This window comes from Harmonia axyridis, chromosome 5 (genome assembly GCF_914767665.1).
Source record: "Harmonia axyridis chromosome 5, icHarAxyr1.1, whole genome shotgun sequence".
In the NCBI taxonomy this organism is placed as follows: Eukaryota; Metazoa; Arthropoda; class Insecta; order Coleoptera; family Coccinellidae; genus Harmonia; species Harmonia axyridis.
The window spans coordinates 11,961,052-11,981,427 of NC_059505.1; the positions used below are offsets into that span (position 1 = coordinate 11,961,052).

General features: G+C 32.8%; 1 protein-coding gene across 1 annotated transcript; it reads left to right on the forward strand.

Annotated features, from left to right (window-relative positions):
- The first annotated feature begins 1,836 nt into the window (after positions 1–1,836).
- On the forward strand, positions 1,837–19,864 carry LOC123680639. The gene is made up of 8 exons (XM_045618629.1): positions 1,837–2,072; positions 14,111–14,365; positions 14,427–14,636; positions 17,300–17,645; positions 18,651–18,840; positions 19,234–19,391; positions 19,464–19,635; positions 19,725–19,864. The coding sequence occupies exons 2-8, from the start codon at positions 14,128–14,130 to the stop codon at positions 19,803–19,805; spliced, it is 1,395 nt and encodes a 464-aa protein (XP_045474585.1). The 5' UTR covers positions 1,837–2,072; positions 14,111–14,127; the 3' UTR covers positions 19,806–19,864.
- Positions 19,865–20,376: the final 512 nt, after the last annotated feature.

Below are 20,376 nucleotides of genomic sequence, written 5' to 3' on the forward strand. Positions count from 1 at the left end.
ATTTCAATGAAAAGGATATTATTAATGTTACAAATGTAGCAATAGCGGCCATTTGGCTGATATCGTCCTCAATCATTATAATTACTCGTTCATCAAAATGAAACCCTTTTTCTGTGGATTGAAATGAGGCATCTTCTGTGGAACGACTTTCTCTGAATCCAACTGGCTGTCAAGGGCGTAGAAATGAGGGGGGTACTAGGGCTAATAAACCCTCCTAAGATTTCCAAAATATGAAATTTCAGGATTCTCGCAAAGCTGAAAAACGAAATTTTTCAATAAAATGAACCAATAATAATCATTCTACTTTCCTTTGAAATCGACGCAGCAGTAAAATATCGGACCCTTTTACGGTTTATGAGTTTATTATAGCTTTCACGATGAGTACTTTTATTGCACTACGAGCATGTCTATGTCCGAGGTTTATTATTTTCCTTTATCTATCCGCTTTGTCGGCGTCGCCCCTTATTTGCCAATAGCCATCTGTGATTTTTGCAATTATTCTCGTCACAAAATTTCACTACTATAGTTATCAAAGAACAGAACTGAGTAATTCGCATCGAAAAATTGTCTGTACTGTTTTATTCAATTTATTGTGTTTCATTCAAATTGCAATTTATTTGTGCAGATATCAGTTTTGAATTGATTATATGTAAACGGTATCCTTAAATTGGAGGTATAAATGAAAATTACAGATTTCTCGGATCATTTTGAGAAAAAAAGTCCTATAACATAAATCTGCAAACGGTTTGTTTTTGAGATACCGGTGTTAAAGTTAAATTTTTGCTTATAGAGCCTTCCCTTCTCAAGATATTTGAATTGGCACAGATATTCCACTTTAAAATTTTCATCATGTGATATGCTTATTTTGTATGCAAATCTACAGGGTGGTGTTTTTTCTGGAAGGTTACCCGCTTCTTTCCTCCAGAACCATTTTTTGGCGAAGCACTAGTACTTTGGAAAAATGTATATCTGCTATCGATTTCGAGAAAAAAATTCAAATAGCTCTGTAGTAATCCTTAGGAAAATCCAAAATTATTATTAAGACCCAGTTAGTGAGCTGTGATGAATAAATTAATTATTAGTTTCGGTACTTATTTACCCATTCTGTAGCGAAGACTAATAAAGATTCGATAAATTTATATAAGCATCACTAAAAAGTACTACTATACAAGAAATACCCTGTACCTCGAAAAAAAAGCGTTTGCGGGCTCATACCTATTTATCCGACTTTTTATTTTAAAATTATCCAAGGAATCTCTCATTTTCTTCGTAACTCCATTTTATGAAAACCCACTATAAGGTAAGAACAATCGAATTGGTAAAAATTATTCAGATGAAATATCATTATTTGAGAGGTGATTACTCAATAAACTAGCAATACACTTTTCAAAAATTTCATCTAAGATCGAAGTGAAGTTTATTTGACTAAACTTCTTAAGATCATTTTTATATCTTTCTTTGGTGAATAATTTACATGGAGGAAGCTCAATTTCAATTTGAATATAATCCAATAGTTTCGAGACGTTTGTCCAATGAAATGCATCATTCACTAAATCTCAAATTTTTGTCGATTCATCAAGTTGAAATTTGAATTTCAGCAAAATTCCATAATGACACCATTCTACCTATAATATGATTCATCATTGCAAAATTCCCTAATAATTCATCCTGAAAAAAAACGATGTATTCCCCAAACAGAACCAAATCAAACTGATTCTTTTTCCGAAGAAATAAATCACTTTCCGCCCAATCAGCAGTTGAGATTACATCGGTGCCCGAAGATCTGTTAATAAAATTTTTATTACTTGGAGGTGACTCAAGCTCAAGCACCACGCAACCAAATTCTAGTACCGGTGTCGGTACAGTTATTCTCAACAAGTAGACGAATCGACAAGCAGGTATTACAGTCCACGTCTAAGAGCACCTGAAGTTCACGGGGAAGCTCCGTCTGTCTCTTCGTCGACGTCTAGTCGCATCTAGAAAAATTGCCGTTTCTTCTGACATGTAAATGTGATAGTGATTCGAGTGGTGTTGATTGTTCCAGAAGACTGTTCTTTTACCTAAGTAAACAGGTGAGTTTGGCTATCGGCCGTAATTGCTTCTCGTTGATTTGAATTCTTCAGGGTGAAGGTCGAAACAATTCTTCATCAAGAGTTCCGCTGTTATTAATGAGTGAGATATGAGGAGAAACTAAAGTTTCGAAATCTGATTATCATTCATAATATTGAACATTCTTTAAAATTTTATGTCGCACTTTTTATTATTATTTGAACTGGGGTCGTTTTGCTTCGGTTTGTCGCACATTTAGTTTTTGTGAAAACAATTTCTGAGAGCTAAAATTAATTTTCAAGTTGAAAAATTAAATGCCCGAAAATTGATGAACATGAAATTAATAAATTTCAGCTATGAATTCGAGTAATATTTCTACATTTACGTCAGAAGAATTCAAATTCAATTATTCAAATTTTTATATATAGGCATAGTGAATTTTGTAAGTTTATTTCAATAATGAACCCCAAAAAATCGAAAGATTAGTTCGACAAAACATTGCAAATATAGGTATCATAAATAATAAAATATTAAAATCGAATTAATTTCAAGCTGCGCGTTTTAAACTCGAAGTTACCTATAACATGACATATCAGATGAAAATTTTGAGTGAATAAGAAAAATATCTTATTATCCGCTTATTATGCGATATAATGAAGTAATCATACTAGAAAACAATAGTAAAATTAAACGAGTATGACAGATTCAAACCTCAGAAAAATTATAGTAAATCATGTACAGTTGGTTGAACTCATTCACAGAGTGTAATGACATAAGAATAAGCATAAACAATAAACTTGAACTTTTATACTTGTCTTTTACTAAACCTGACCTAACCTAATATCAAGGTGAATGTCAGCTAATTGCTATAATATTAAAATTATTTTTCGAGATTGAACATTGGATGTCATATATTAAATTTATTAGTTTCACAATCGAACCTGGAAAAATTTGTAATTATGAGTTTTATAAAAATACAATAATCTGTTAAGATTTGTCTCATTTATAGTATCTAATTATATAACAAACTGCCAATAGTTTCATTTCATCGAAACCTGAATAAAAATAAATATAAAACTGAAAAAGGCACTGATGTGAAATCAGAAGCTTTTGGACGGTTGTTCAATGTCTTATTAATGTATCATTTTCTTTAAATTAATTGATTCAGTTTTTTGAACACAAATCAAAACTTCAGGGTCTTTAATATTCCATCTTAAAATTGAATGTTAACGTAGAATGATCCTTTCAACAAAATTTCATGTATAACTTTTAGAGTGCTCGTTTAGAATCATTTTCTGTAGGAAACGAAATAGTATATAAAAATATTGAATGCATATACCTATACTTAAAAGTTTCAATTTTTTTTCCTTTCGATATATACCATGGAATATACCATATTATGGAAAAGAAAATTCTGTAGGCAATCGAATATTTGAAATTGAACCTTTTTTAGTATTTAACAAATTTATACGTTTTTAGAATCTCAATGCTACGTCCTCATACCATGAATTAGACACAAATTCTATGTCCTTTTATATTCTTGATTTTGGCATTTCTTCCCTCCTTGCAAATAACTGAAAAAAATTAATCTCCGGAAGATATTCTGTGGTTTACACTTAACAGAGTTATCAAATCAAGAAAACATTATCATTTATTTCTGTATAGAAGCTACATAGCTGAATTTTTCGATTACCTACTGTATCGGGATCTTTATATACACACAAAATTCAATGAAATCTGACATATAGATTCTGAGATATCGATTTTTAACAAACCACCACATCAAAGGGAAATTGGCTTTCGGTGAATTTGCACTATTTTTTTATATGTTGAAGAATTCGTTATGCTGATCAAATTTTTCTGTACATCACCGCTCCAAATTCAACCGTTTAGATTATATAGACATAGAGTGCAAAAAAATAACTTTTCTAAAATTTCAAAGAACAATTGTGGGGAAACTTTTTTGAATATGATATTTAGACCAAATCGAGTATGCATCGATTGTTCATTTAGCTTATTAAAGTCCAGTACAGAGAAAAATGATTCCTGCACGCACAGAAGTCCAGAAATCCAAAGATATCAAGTTCTTCAGTGATTTCCAAAAATTGAGCGAAGAAATTTCATTCATTTTCAGATATTTTGTGGGATTTCAATATTAATTGCGATTGATGATGCTAACATCTCCTGAATAAACTAACAAACTATTATGTACGTATTTCTTATCAAACTGCATATATCTAGATTCCTGATATTCCGACATGTTCGATTACGACTTTGGAAAGGGGATATGTCATTTTGAAACCACTTCAAAGAATATTCTGAGATAGAGTTTATAACTTATCACTCAGGAGCTTAATTCATCAAAATTCCTTTCGTGCGAATATACTACTGACATTCGTAAATTGCCGTAAACAAATCAATAATTCTAAAATTGTAATCATTTGTCGTTAATTATTCTCCCACATATTTTCCAAGTAATTTCTACAACAATTCATTTCCGAGCGTGTTAAGTTTTAATGAACCCAGTCAATTTCATGGCTTTCTTATCCAGATAATTGAAAATGATCGTTAAAGTTGAATTTCATGTTGAAAAAATCGAATTTTATTCAAGCGAAAATAATATATCGCCGAAATGAATGAGTTTTTTGGAAGGGATACAACTCATTTTTATGTATACACAATATCAACTCCTTTTAAAAAATTCCTCAAAATGAAAATGGGATTTGTGAAAATTTAAATTTATTATTTGGATATACATATTGGAATTCATGAAATTAATATTATTACCTGAGTATGTATTACCAAAATTATTCGAAAAGCAAAAACTTTTGAGTTCTAATTATTCTCTGAAGTTATACTATTCAGATAATAAAGAAGAAGAAGAAGAAGATAATTAAAAAAAATTTGTCAATATGAAATAATATTAGTCTAGAACTTGTGCAGAGATGTTATTGCATCCGTAATGTCAAATGTTATACTGAGCATAATTATTTTCTTTCAAAATTTGTTGTTCTCTTCAACATTAAACAGTTTCTCGAATTATAAATAACATGAATGAAGCTGCCAAGCATTGCCTCCAAGAATTATCTATAATTATTTTTATAATTCATACGTTGCATATTGAGATATTCATTATCTTCTACTGTCCGGAAATGGATATATTCCACCTGAAGAATTCTTAACTATAACATCAGGTTTACTAGAGTTCAATCGCAACTACATATAGCCAATGTAATTAATGAAATCAAAGGATTTTAAATTATAAAGGTTTTCAACCTATCTATCACCTACATAAGTCATGCCGAGAAAAATGTTACTGAACATTTTCGATGACTCAGTTATGAATTGCTAAAATTGCTGAGTTATAAAAAAATGTTGCATTTTCAATTCAATGTTTATTTTGGTTATTCATGTCAAATGGTAAGTTCAATAATTATTTAAATTTATACAAATTCTTTGAAGGATTCAACAATTTTTGGAATTCACTGAATATGCCCAAACGTGAAATCCCATATGCAAATGTTTGTCTTATTCATTGTTCATAATTGTTGCGGAATTTGTGGAGTCATTTATTTTGGAAAAGAAAGTATGAACTCTCCACCAGTCGGTTGAAATATATAGGTACCCTTAGAATTATTTCCGGTCTTTTACAACTTCCGGAACCTACCTATATCTCAAAAAAATCTTCAACAATACTACCTTTTGAAGTACCTGTCTTTTTTAAAAACAATGTAACTTGATGGTCTGTGAGTTAAGGTATTTCTGTAAAACAAAATTCATTTTCCATTAGGTACTAGTTTGCTGTAGATAAAGTACCTTCAGATTTTGTTAGGGAGTTTAGATGGTATTTCTGTACAGAAAATACCATAAATGAAACTTTCTACAAAATGAGAGCGTTGACATGAAGTCAGGAACTTTTGAGCGCTCTTCATTCGTGCGCTCGCTTATTGAGTCCATGGAGACTACAGATGTGTATTTGGGTAATGGGTATATGTATATAGTCTCGAATGAGGTAATTGGCGTATGAATAAGGGAGCGCCTAAAGACACTGGCTTCAGGTCACTACTGTCCTTATTATTTTTTCGTTATTTCTTGGATTTTCTTCAGTTTCCATGGTCCGCTATCAACACAGAAATGCAATTGCACGAAGCTTGGAACTGTTATATTTGAATTATTGAAATATTCATTTTTTTCTCGATATTCTGCTCATAGATCTTCTGTGGTTTTGATGACGTCATCTACATGAAATTCTCCTGAATTTACGTTATGTTTTCCTTATTTTATTTTGTTGTATTTGCTCGAATTTTCTATAGTTCTGACATCGCTATAAACTCCAAAATTGCATGAAACTTGCATTAGGCTTGAAATTCTACAACAAAATTTAAATTTTCATCTTGTCGGATTTTTTCACTGGTTAAAAAAACCTACAGTGGGGCCTTGTTACGTGTATATTCATGTCTCTTCGAAAAATGTCCCGATATTCAAATCAAAGTATATTCAGAAAATAGTGTAACTTTAATCTGTTGCCGAATAAGTAAAGTGCTTCATTTGAATTTATGGAAAATTCTCGTCAAATATAATTCTGGTCGATCTTTAGGGTTTTCTACCCAGGAAAAAACCCTGAGTTTGACCTTTGGATAAAATTTTACATTGCATTAAATCAATAGTGATAATTTTGAGAAATCAATGAATTATAAAATATGAATTATTGATATTAATGACACAAAATATAAATTCATAAGTTGTTTAGAAGTGAGTATATGGAATTTGGTCGTGGTTTTTATGTCGTGTTCTATTAAAGATCATAGTCATAAGTAACTGCAAACTTTCATAATCGAAACCTCGACTTCGCAAAATTTTCTCGAACGTGATGATCCATGTTCACACAAAATCATTGTTACACCACAAACACTTCCAGAAATAATGAAATTCGAAATACCTTACCTAATCTCCTTCTCGCTAAATCGAAATACACTGACACGATGACAAATGACAATGACGCCTTTCATGTCAAGTCAAGTTGGCTTATTTGTTGGAGAATAGTTATTTTTAATACAAGTGCAGAAGGCATTGATATTCTTCCACGAGTTCAAAATTCAAAAACGAGCCACGAAGTGGCGAGTTTTGGAATGAACGAGTGGTAGAATGAGCCTTCTATACGAGTATTATACATTATTTTCTCTAATTCATTGCATTTTCATTGAAATTAATGAAATATTTCCATAAATATAATTTAGTGATTTTTGCATTGAAAAATGTTGGTTGGCAGAACTGATTTCTTTAAGGCAATTTGATGAATTGACAGATAAAGCCGTAGCGGAAAGTTCGGAGTGCCAACATAGAATAATAAAATATAACCATGAAAACTGTGCGTTTCTGATATATTCTCGCACGATTTTGTTTTACAAGATGTGGAAGAATGAACGGAATAACCACAGAATTAGAGAATAGTTATTTATAATACAAGTGCAGAAGGCATTGATATTCTCTCACGAGTTCAAAATTCAAAAACGAGCCACGAAGTGGCGAGTTTTGGAATGAACGAGTGGTAGAATGAGCCTTCTGTACGAGTATTATACATTATTTTCTCTAATTCATTGCATTTTCATTGAAATTTATGAAACATTTCCATAAATATAATTTAGTGATTTTTGCATTGAAAAATGTTGGTTGGCAGAACTGATTTCTTTAAGGCAAATTGATGAATTGACAGATAAAGCCGTGGCGGAAAGTTCGGAGTGCCAACATAGAATAATAAAATATAACCATGAAAACTGTGCGTTTCTGATATATTCTCGCACGATTTTGTTCTACAAGATGTGGAAGAATGAACGGAATAACCACAGAATTAGAGAATAGTTATTTATAATACAAGTGCAGAAGGCATTGATATTCTTCCACGAGTTCAAAATTCAAAAACGAGCCACGAAGTGGCGAGTTTTGGAATGAACGAGTGGTAGAATGAGCCTTCTGTACGAGTATTATACATTATTTTCTCTAATTCATTGCATTTTCATTGAAATTAATGAAATATTTCCATAAATATAATTTAGTGATTTTTGCATTGAAAAATGTTGGTTGGCAGAACTGATTTCTTCAAGGCAAAGTGATGAATTCACAGATAAAGCCGTAGCGGAAAGATCGGAGTGCCAACATAGAATAATAAAATATAACCATGAAAACTGTGCGTTTCTGATATATTCTCGCACGATTTTGTTCTACAAGATGTGGAAGAATGAACGGAATAACCACAGAATTAGAGAAAAATATATTAACCACTCGATCTAGGTGTTAAATTTTCCAGGAGCCTACCAGCAAGTTTAACCTATCCGACTCTTGTGTAACACATGTTTTAAAGATATCTGTTGAATAAATTATGAATTGGTTATCCAGGATCTTATCAGCATCTAAGTTCTTAGTGAAACAGGCCCAAAATTTTGAGTTCCAACTGAAAATTCGGTTCGGTTCAGATTAAAATTACGTACCTATACGTATTTGTATTCTATTACCTTATTATTGTGCAGTAAAAGTATTCTTTGCTGCTAGGTATGAATATTTTTATTCGAAATATTTTCATTCTTTTTCAGATTGTTTACGTATTCAGGTTTTCGAATGTTTTTAATCTGATTCTTCATTTGTTTTCATCTTGTCAGTGTCGTACAGATGTTTGCATCCTGAAAAATAATGTTCACTATTAAATTAATGTCTAAGTGTTACTCAACCAGCATTTGGTTTTGATTTTTGCCCCTGTTTAGATTCGATGATGTTCAGTGCAATTTTGATAATAATAAGTATGTATAATTTTATGTTGATAATGCTGGACAAATTCAATTTATTTGAGGGGAAAATCTAATAACTTAATACACTTTCAACCTTAATACTTTATTATTAATCTTGTTCAAATATTTGAGATATATCCGTTTCCAAAATATCGTATAATTTGTTATTCAATTGTGAATATTCAATACTCTGTATCATGAAAACAAAGTGTTCCTGGACATTCCTTGATTTCCTTAAGGGTTTTCAAATAAGAGCTATCATTTTGAATAGCTGTCTAAGCAGATGTCACTTTTGAAGCTGCCATCTTTTGACCTTTCACAAGTCAAAACCAAGCAATTACTAAAAATGATCAAAATCCATAACAAAAATGTTGCAGTCACAGTTCGCAAAACAAAAGCACTTTTAGGTCTTGAAGTAACTTCTCGGCTGGCAAAAGTGAAACTGTTGAAAAAGTTTGAGCTGCATAAGAAATTAGGTCTTAAGGCTTTCAAAGTTCAGTTAAATATCCATTAGTTTCTCTTAAAGTATACTCGTTTTTGTTTTTATACCAAATTGGAACCTCTCTTATTAGAAAACCTTTTACAAGCAATCATCAATACATACCGGGTGTTGAAAAACAAAGTTTCATTATTTTGGGAGCTGATTAAAGACCTCAAAATAAGTAAAAATTTCATATAAACATGGGTCTTCAAATGAGCCGTTTTGGAAATATAAGTATCTGGCTAGATATTTTAGGAGATCGTAGTTTTACCACAGAATTTAACAGCAGACGCATACCTTACCTTTCTAACGTCGTCTTTTAAATCAGTGGGCTTATTCAAGAAGGGGAGCCCCCTCATTATACACTTGCTGTTAGGGAACATTTGGATCAAACATTTCCCAGAAGGTGGATAGGACAAGGAAGCCCAGTGCCATGACACGCTAAATCTCCTGATTTGAATCCTTGAGACTTTTGTGTTTGGGGTTATTTGAGAAGTTTAATATATGCAATTCAGTGAATAACACAAAGAGTTGCAACATCGGATTGAACTATCTTGTCAAACGATCCGAACACAACCAGGTATTTTTGAAAGAGTAGGTAATTCCTTCTTGTGATGAAATGTACGGTGGTCAAATGAAACATCTTTGTAAAACGAATCATGACTCGCCCGAAAAAAGTACGTTGCGTCATTGTGGTAAAAGCCAGTTTTGGTGGCGTTCTGCCAATGCCGACGGAGATAGTCTTAAAGGTCTTATTGCCCTCAAATTTAAGGAATCATCTTGCAATCATCTCCTTATGGTACTTGTGGAGATAACCCGTTGAAAAAATGACTTCGAAGGGCTATTACAGATACTGATCGATTCCTTCGAGTAAAATTTGCGATATAATGGCCTATCCTTGCAGATGTTATTATGGGTTGACCAGGCACCAGTCTCCAGGCAACGCTGCTGGTTTCCAGGGAAAGGACCACTATGCGCTTTACTTAATTAAGTCTGTGGAATATTCAAACGTTGCACAATCCGTTGGTTTGACAAAGTGTCTTGATGTAGGGCTACAATTCATGCCCGGTCAAACTGAGAAATTGGATGTCCCGGCATTTTCCACGCAATATTCCCAATATTAAAACTCTCGTTAATCGCTGAAAACTGATTAACTTCGAATACACCTGTATTCTCCCGAACAAGAAACATTTTTTCCTCTTTCTTGTTTTCATTTAGGTGATGAGATAGTTAAGATTCCACACACAAAAAATTGTCATTTTGCATATATCCAACAAGTTGAGAGTTGATAGGAGGGGCCAAGACTTTTGACGATGTGTGTATTATGCCAAAACAAATTCGCAAGAGTTAACGGACTCGGTCGTTTACTCGTTTGTGAAGTCATTTGGGTTTAGAAGTTACCGTAACTGAGGAGCTTGGTCGAGACACGTCCTGAATACCGTTAACAAGGTAAACAAGATATTCAGCATGCTCCAGAAATTTTTCCAAGGTTGAGGCCCATCGACCTGTTCAGCGCTTTTTAGGTCAATTTTGGAGTTAGCGGGATCTTCATCTGGCGTTACTTCGTCTAGGTCTCAAGGTCTTTAAGCAACTTAAACCTTACATTTGAATAGGATTATCCCTTTCTTCTGTGTGGAGGTCTTCGATTAAAATTTATCCGCCAATGGGAGTGGAACTACCAAGAAGTACTACTTTAGTATATTCAAAAGAGCCGAAATTTCTATGAAACCATTAATGACTCAACTCAAATACCTATACCCAATTTCATCGAAATCGGAGTAGTGAAACGTGAAATATTGAGACCCTGGGAATTTCACGTTTTCGAGTGTGCCATGCCATATAATCAATAGAGCTGAAATTTCTATGGAAATTCTTGGGTATGACTCGGTGGTAAAACCCAAAGCAAAGGATCGGGGATTATAAATATCTTACAAATTCAAACTAACATGAATGATTTTTGTTTAAAATTGAGTAACATAGGTTTCGCAATTAGAACAGTCGCTCAGTTTATGAATGATTATATAACTCATGTACTGATGAACCAATAAAATCCGTGAATTTCCTATAGGTACGTCGAATTGAAAAGTGAATATACGTTTGACGACGTGGTATATTTTACCTCCTGCCATATTGAGGTAATTTCCATAGTAACGTTCTTGGGCATTCGCCAAAAAAAAAAAAAAAAGAATGTAAAACTCAGTGAAATATCTTTGAAATTTTCAAAGTGTAGCGCTTTGGTTATAGTTATAGCATTTAAAAATGTTATTCGTTATTCAATCGTAACGTATACCAACTCCAGCATAGACAATAAATTTCGATTATACCTCAGAGTAATAAACATAGATAGAGGGAGCACATTATGTCATTTTCAGTAAGCAAATTTTGTCTCCCAATATGAACTATCAAATTTGACATGAAGCGCGCGGAAATGAAAAAATATCAGTGATACGATATTGGATATTTCACTCAATTCGCTAGTTTCTCCACAAAGAACGCACTTCTCATGACTCATAGTGAATCAACGTTTCATATTAACTCAAAATATATTGAAATAAATACCTAAATATATCAGGAATTCGAAAAACAAACTTCAAGCGCGCCAAACGACCTGCGACAACCGATGACACTAGGAGAGCAAAATTTGCCAAATCTTGGATTTCAGCAGGTAGATACAGAAAATAATAAATATTCTGCTAATTGAAAATTCGATAATTAGGAAAAAGCTTAGATTCCAAATATTCAAATTTGAATATTTGATCGGGAATCACTCAAATAAATATATTTCATTCAATATAATATACATTTATAACGATAAAGTAAAATTGTGGATTTGAAAATATATCACAATCCGACAACGTAATCTAACCATGTTGGGGACATGTAAAACTTGCGTTTACTCTCTCTATCTATGTTTATTATTCAATGGATTATACAAACATCTACACCTTCACAACTCTACAGGCACTACACCACTCGAGATGTGCTCTCGTGATGTTTCGCGAACTACGTCTCGTGAATCGGTGTATAATCGAATATTGTCTATGCCCTTGTGATATTAGAACTGACAATACCATCAAAATTCTGTATTATGACAACATATTCTGGGGATGTCATGAGATACGGTATTGTTTTTTGAGGAGAAATACCGAATTAATTCAGTTTTCATCGCTTGAAAAAGAATAGTTAAGACAATATGTAAAATAAAATAGAGAGAATCTTGCAGAGAAAATTTCGAAAACCCATTCATACTAACCCTTTATGTTTTATACATTTATCAGTGTTTACTTTATATTTTTAAGACTAAGAATAAGTTCATTAAGTGGTAATCTAACTAATTATAGAATATATTAGATCTTGGATTCTCATATTAATGAGAATCCAAGATCTAATATATTCTCAACAGGTTGACTATGATAGAAAAAGGTCAATACTACCTATATATTTATTATAATACATAATATATTAACTATTCATTCAAAAAATTGTAATAATTTATGTAGATTTAAGAAAAATATTGAAAATATTCTGGTTCAATTAGAACCATCTTCTATAGGTGAATACTTGGATTCTGGAATGGACAAGTTTTCATTTTTCTGCTAAGGATTAATTCTAAAAATTTAAGTAAAATGAAACAAAAATGTGGAAGAATCATTGAAATATCTCTAGAAATGAAGAAGTTATGGGACTTTGAAGTTGCGCTTGAAAGAATAATTTCATAGTACGTATAAGTGGCGTGACGTCACACACTATACGACTGGTATTCGCAGAGTGCTTACGAATTCATTGGTGCACAATCACTTGTGCCGTTCGTGTCGTGTTTTGTTTGTTACACGATGGCTGAAATAACTTACTATATACATACATATAAATTACTTTTTTCTCTTTTTACTCCTCACATAAATATGTTTTGCCATTGATAGACTTCAACAACCAGTATTCAACTACAAACCGTTTATGAAACGTTTTTCAAATAAATCATCGTTATAAGTTGAACCATGATGAAGCAAACTCAAAAGTAGATACTTACTTGAAAAGTTTAACTCCTTTTATTTCAGCACTGACATAAGATGGATTTGAAGAAAAAAACTCCATCACTGCGAATATATCTATTTTGGGCAAATTGTCACTTTGTCCTTTCACGAAGCATTCTTCCATTATGGTGACATAAAAACAAAACTCGAGTTAAAACTACACTGTACAACTACAAACGGCCCAAGAGCCTTGGAGCGACTAAGTATTTAAACGTTTTTTATGGTGTAGCGATCACAGGCAAGTGTCGTGACGTCACAGACCAAAGACGTTCCGCGCTAAAATACGTAAATTTAAATAATCTATTTCTCAGTTATTTATTGATGGATTTTCAAAATTTTTTCACTGATTTATCAGTTTTGCTCTATATTTTAATTCTATCGTGTCAAATATAGTATTATCAACATCACTGTAACGAAATCGCAGTTCGTACATAAAAGAGGGGTTCTTATTAAAAACTCTGTCTTCTGGGGAGAAAATATCAGATTTCTTTATTGTTTACACACTCTCGGAGATACATAAATTTTGCGTAGTTATATGAGTGAATTTCGATTTTCGTTGTTGTTATTAACATATGACAATGTATCGAACAATGAATATAATCAAGATTAGATAGAGGAGAGATGGAAGCTACAGTGGTAGGGCGGCGCGCAACAATATAATTTGATGAATTTGAATTTACAGCGCGAAATTCAAACAATCACTAAACTAGTCCATTGTGTATGTGAAATCTGAAATACAGAAGATTACTCACTTACTAATTTTCTTACAGAATATAACTGATACCAAATGGAAGCCAAATTACTGCTGATCGTTTCTCTTGCTCTGACATCACAATGTCCACAAATTCACGCAGAAGACCATGCCAGCGAAGACTTCGGCCAGTTTGCAGAATTAGCTGCAGAATTGTTCCAATCGCAAGGCGCTCAAGGACTGGGATCCATGGTACAAGGGCTGATGGGTAGTGCCATAACTGGAGTCTTATCAGGCGATGGTGAAGGTGGTGGACAAGGTGTAGGCAATTTAGGTGAGTAGAAATGTTGATGATGATCTCTTTTCTGATACTGACTAATAAAATTTTTATTTAGGACGAGTTCTTCAAGGTATAGGTAACATGGTTGGTCCAAACGCTAAAGGTATCGATACTGAAGTTATATCCGGCATAGTAGGAATGATTGGCAGTTCCTTGGATCCTCAGAAGAGAGATGAAACTGGAATTGACATGTTCACGGTACTATCGACTGTTGGAGGAGTTCTCAGCAAACCTGGAAATGCGGAGAAACTGGAACAGTTCACTGGTTCGTACTGAACTGAATATTTAAAACCTTATTATTCCAGTTATTCGGTAGTTTTACCTGAAAATTTTTCAGGAAGTTATGAAAATTTGTGATTTTATAGATTTCGATGTGCTCTTTCCGAATATCAACATTATCACCTGAGTTTGCCGTTCGCGCTGCCATCTTGACCAATTTCTTTGCTAATATCTCCTTTTCGAATTAGTTTATAATAAAGACAGTCGTATAAAATATTAAACTAGAGAATATTTTTCACAATCCATGAATCTCCACTCTTTTTGTGAAATCAATAATTTTTGGCGTAGGAGCGCCTTAAAGTTCATTCATCTACAGTTTACACCTTCAAGTGTTTTTCGTATTTTCATGAACTATATTCCACAATGTGTTGCTGGTAAAATGAAAACATGATATCATTTATAGACCTGGGATGGATAGCTGACACCTTTTCAAGAAGGTACATTGAAAGAGCAAAAAGACAATATGTTATACCTGCACTTGCATAATATTCTATGTTATCCTGAAGTGGACTCAACTGTATCAAGAGGGCAAATTTCGATGTTTTAGCACTACATCTTTAAAACCACAGGATGAACACGAAACTCCATTCTCGTTCCATTTTTCTGAGAAATTAACAAGAGTAGTATTCATTTTTGGCCACCTTCTTATATTTTCGATTTATAAGCGAATATAGTTATTTGTTTTCCTAGGTAGCAAAGTAGTATATTTACAAGCGCAGCTGATAGTTCATTTCTCTGATTGTTTATAATGATATATGTAGGATAATGCATTTGCACTATTACAATTCCACAATCTTTTTATTTTTCCTCTAGTGATAAAATAAAACAAAATTTGTTAGAAATCGCAATTTTTAGAATGATTGGTTACTATAAAAATTTATATATCCATGATAATTATAGTTTGACAACTGTTGAAATGAATAGAATCATCAGTTCCAACATGGTTTTCTATTCCTGGCACTTTCTTTCTGAAGAAACATGTGAAGACGGGTAAATACGAACCTTTAGTGGAAGAAGTGGAATTATTAGAAGTGAATCCGAATTATGGTCACGTAAGATAATTGAAGATGATGCGCATGATATTTCGATCCGTGAATTATAGATCGATATTTAACTCGCAATGACTGGTCCATCAGAAATGAAGCGAAAAAGATTACACTAAATTTCTAAATTTACCATTATACAGGGTGGCCATTCGAAAACGAAACAGACGAGATTACAGACGAAATAAAGTTTTTCGATAGAAATGCTCGGACAGGTCGATTTCTGTTTCGAGGGGGACAACTTAAGATGTAGGTTACGGACGCATAGCGCTTCAACCCTTGCTGCTACAACCCCCACCCCCAATTTTTGAATAGGGAAGATGGGGTGAGTGATACCTCAATTTAAAGGTATTTTTATACTGATTTCAGCACAGTAATTGTTTTTTCATTTTATGCATTAGTTCTCGAAATATTCATGCGTTAGTTAGTTAGGAAGGAAGCCACAGTCATGGTTGTTTTGAAGCTCAAAATGTCGATTTTTCACAAAACACTACAAGTGCCATGAAAACACCACTTCATTTTCAAATACTTAGTTAAGAATATTTCGAGAACTAATGCATAAAATGAAAAAACAATTACTGTGCTGAAATCAGTATAAAAATACCTTTCAAATGAGGTATCACTCACCCCATCTTCCCTATTCAAAATTTGGGGGTGAGGGTTGTAGTAGCAAGGGTTGAAGCGCTATGCGTCCGTAACCTACATCTTAAGTTGTCCCCCTCGAAACAGAAATCGACCTGTCCGAGCATTTCTATCGAAAAACTTTATTTCGTCTGTAATCTCGTCTGTTTCGTTTTCAAATGGCCACCCTGTATATGGATTAGGCCTACAGGGGATACCAGGTTATAAAATCGCCACGATAAAAAATCTACATGAAGGTGTTGTAAAAATGAGTGTTTTTTTATCCAAAACGCATATTGAAATTGAAGTATACTTTGCGGCGCCCCTACGCTAAAACTATTTATTAAAAAAAAAGTTTGGATACATCAATTGTATGAAATATTCTCTAGTTTACCTAATGCTGTATATAGGTAGCTGTTTTTAGGATTTAATTAATAGAAAAGGGCATGAAACTGATTTTGTTAGCCATTTTTACAAGACGGAGACGCGAGGTGGCAAATTTGGAATTCGGGAAGAGCACATCAATATTCATATCAATATCATTAATTTTCAAAATTTCCGAAAAACTTTCCTTATAACCAAATTACTGAACTATACAGGGTGAGTCTTTGACTTGTACATATATTTCCACCGAATGTTCCTGAGGTCAAAGGAAACACTTTTTCCTTTACCATTTCTTCCGTTCCGGGTCGATTGAAAAGATACAGGCTATTAAAAACCCATAAAAAAAGTGTAATTTTCAGTTATATCTCGCAATATAGTTCTTTATTGATGTGATGAATCTTTACACAAATAAAATTCGATCAAAGTCCAGTGAACTCCCAACATTGTACTAAGTGGGAAATAAAAGAAATCGGAAAGAATAGTAAAGGAAAAATTGTTTCTTTTGACCTCGTTGAATTATATGTAAAAGTCAAAGACTCACCCTGTATAAGTATTTTAAGGTTAAAACCTGTATTTAAATTAATGAATGAATTCTACACAGCTTATATGCCATTGATGATGGACTTCCTAAACTCTGTTTATGGTCCAGAAGCTAAACAGAGAGAGAAAAGACATGCTGACCACTCTTGGGCGATGCCGCCATTATTAGAAAGATTCCACATACTAGCAGATCATTTCATGAACTCTGATTTTGGAAAGAAAATTATGGAAACACTAGGAGCAGAAAAAATAATCAAGATTTTCTCTGACGAATCCGGGAAATTCAGCTATGATAAATTTGTGGAATTGATGGAAAATCACTCCTTCCGAAGGCACTGGATTCATATGGTTACCTTGAGGATAGGCAAATTTGTGGAATATTATTCGGATCCTAAAATTTATGAAAAGTTCGTAAGAGTTATATCAAAACATTAAAGAGCATGATAGGAATACATATAAAGAGTGTTCCGAAATTAGGTTAAAAAAATTCAAAGATTCCTATATCCTTTGTCGAAAAATTAGGCGATAACTTTATTTCCGAGATATAGGCTGTTGAAGTTAATTCTTCGAATAGTTATATTTTATTTTTGCCGAAAGTTACAGAGGGAAGTGTGTAACAATTTGTACAGTCCTAAGATCATTCAGCCTATTTAGAATGAAATCCAATAAATTACCCAGGTAAGTAAGTGGCGGGTAGTACCGGAGGAAGGCGTAGGCAAAATACCCAATTTTTTTTCTTCGAGCATTTTCGAATTTTTGGATGAAATATATTGTTTTCGAGAATTTCTAGGAATTTGCTTCATATTGAAAGTACAATATAAAAATTATTTTTGACGATAAGAAGTGATGGAACATTATGTGATAAATCGAAGAATTTTTTGTTTTTTTTACTTTCAATAACAAGGAATCGAACATAATGCTAGAACACATGTCGTTTTGACAATCACAAAAACAGTAATCTGCACATCCAGATATGGATCTTGCGTTTATAAAGTACCTAATTCTTAGAATGGAATTTTGTCGAAAACGGTAAATCCTACGGACATAAAGCTAGAAAAGCTTTTTTGTGTCGAAAAGTACCTCCTAAACTAAAGGATATTCAAAACGCCAAAAATGTTCCAAGGCAAAAAATATGGGACATTTTGCCCACGACTCCCTCCAGTACTAACCATCCTTGACTTGACCTGGATCATTTATTGTATTTCATTCCATGGAGGCTGAAACATCGCAGCACTGTACAAATTTTCACATAGAGAATAAATTTGATCTGATCTGGAAAGTTCCTTTTGTATAGAGCTTTATAATATTAGAAAATCTTCCTTTAAATCTTTTCCAGTTTCGGAACATTCTCATGCAGATTAAATTGTAAATTACTGAAAGAATGACATATTAAATATTTCTTTTTTCTTCAGGTATATAACTGGTATCGAAATATTCATCAATGGCTACCTCAGTAGTCAAGGTTATCCAAAATCAGTGCTCTTCCAAGCTGATACTCCTGTGAAAAGCTTAGCAGCTCTTGCAGACTTTATGTTTGAAAAATACTTAAATACAAAAATCGACTCGAAGCAGTATATGATGCCGATTGTTTCATATATTACGGTAAGGAATCAACCTAAATACTTATATGAAATGATGATATAGACGAACAATCCTGGGTCTACAGCAGTGATATTCTCAGTTGTTCTCAAATTTTTCCACTAATTTCACTATTGTCGGTCATGAATGTGCTTCACCACGACCCAAAATTGCTTTAGTTTTGCGAACCGTGACTACAAATTTTTACCATTTTTTAGTTAAATTCAACAATTTCATTTCACATTTCACAATGAGTTGTTGAATGAGTTCTTGTCAAATGTTACTAGATGACAGCTTCAAAAGTGACAGCTTCTCATGAAGCGGGCTATTTCAAATTAAGCCTCTCATTGAAACACCTGTATTCATTTTACATAAATAGTTGAATTTTGTACAGTAAAATACTTTTTCATCTTGTAGCACGTCGTCAATATGATCAAAGAGAAGGGTCGATCTAGAGGAGGTACCGAAGGCATCTCAGCAAAATTAGCAGATTCAATCAATTTGGAAATCATCGAACCAATAGCTCGTGTGAACCGAGCTTATAGGTTTTTGAAGAAAAATTCTAAATGTGATAAGTAAGTACATAAATTCAAATAATTCGTAATGTATTTCCAATTGTTTTCACTCAAACTTATAATTTGTTACAGATATGTGTTATGTTTGGTGAACCAGAAGGATTTGAGAACAGACACAATACCAGGTCTTAAAATGTTGCTGAGCAAAGCTACAAGCTTTGTTGCTAGTTGGGCTCTAAGTTCACTCTCCGAGTCATCGATGTTGGAATATTTCAACCTCATTATGTACGAACAGCAATGTCAGGTAAATGATCACTTCAGATATATTAATTTGGTTGAACATTATATTCTTCTAAGAAAAGAAATTAACTGAAACAATTCTATTCATTACAGAAATATTTCAAACCAGAATGTAGTGATTACCATGATGAGGAAGTGAAAGTAACGACTGAATATATTCATAATGAACTTTAGGTTAAGAAGATGTAATTAATATTTATAATGTAAAATATCAATAAAAGTCAATCAAATAATCTGTCTTTCGATTTATAGTTTAATTCATAATTTTCAATTCAAATTATAATTTAAATTTATAATGAGTAGCGCAAGTAGTGAAAAATTTATCCATTTTGTGGTTCCGAAAGTAAGCGTAAAAAATTTTATTTGTTTCTCATTTGTAAACGTCAGTTTCCAAAAACACAATATTAATCAAGAAAGTTTATTTTATCAAGTCACTAACTTGTAAAACTGACAGTTAACTTGCAAAATTTTTACAAGTTAGTAGCATTATTTACATTAGAAAATTTCGTTTTATCGTCATATATGTTGAAAATCATGGTACAATTGTTATTTCCAGTAACACAGATTTTTCCATGTGGGTATGTCAAAAAAAATCTCAGGCTTTCTGTTCCAGGAGGCCGAAGATTTACATATTGTCTGTATAACATGCAAGGCTTGAAGCTGCAGCCATCATCGGTTATGGTGAATCTTCTTGTTGTTAAATTTTTTGTTTGCCGCAATGTCACAATAACGTATTTTCCCATAT

Coding starts and splice junctions, on each gene's coding strand:
- LOC123680639 (XM_045618629.1), top strand. CDS start 14,128: ATGGAAGCCAAATTACTGCTGATCGTTTCTCTTGCTCTGACATCACAA. Junction 14,366..14,426: donor ACAAGGTGTAGGCAATTTAG/GTGAGTAGAAAT, acceptor ATTTTTATTTAG/GACGAGTTCTTCAAGGTATA. Junction 14,637..17,299: donor GAAACTGGAACAGTTCACTG/GTTCGTACTGAA, acceptor AATTCTACACAG/CTTATATGCCATTGATGATG.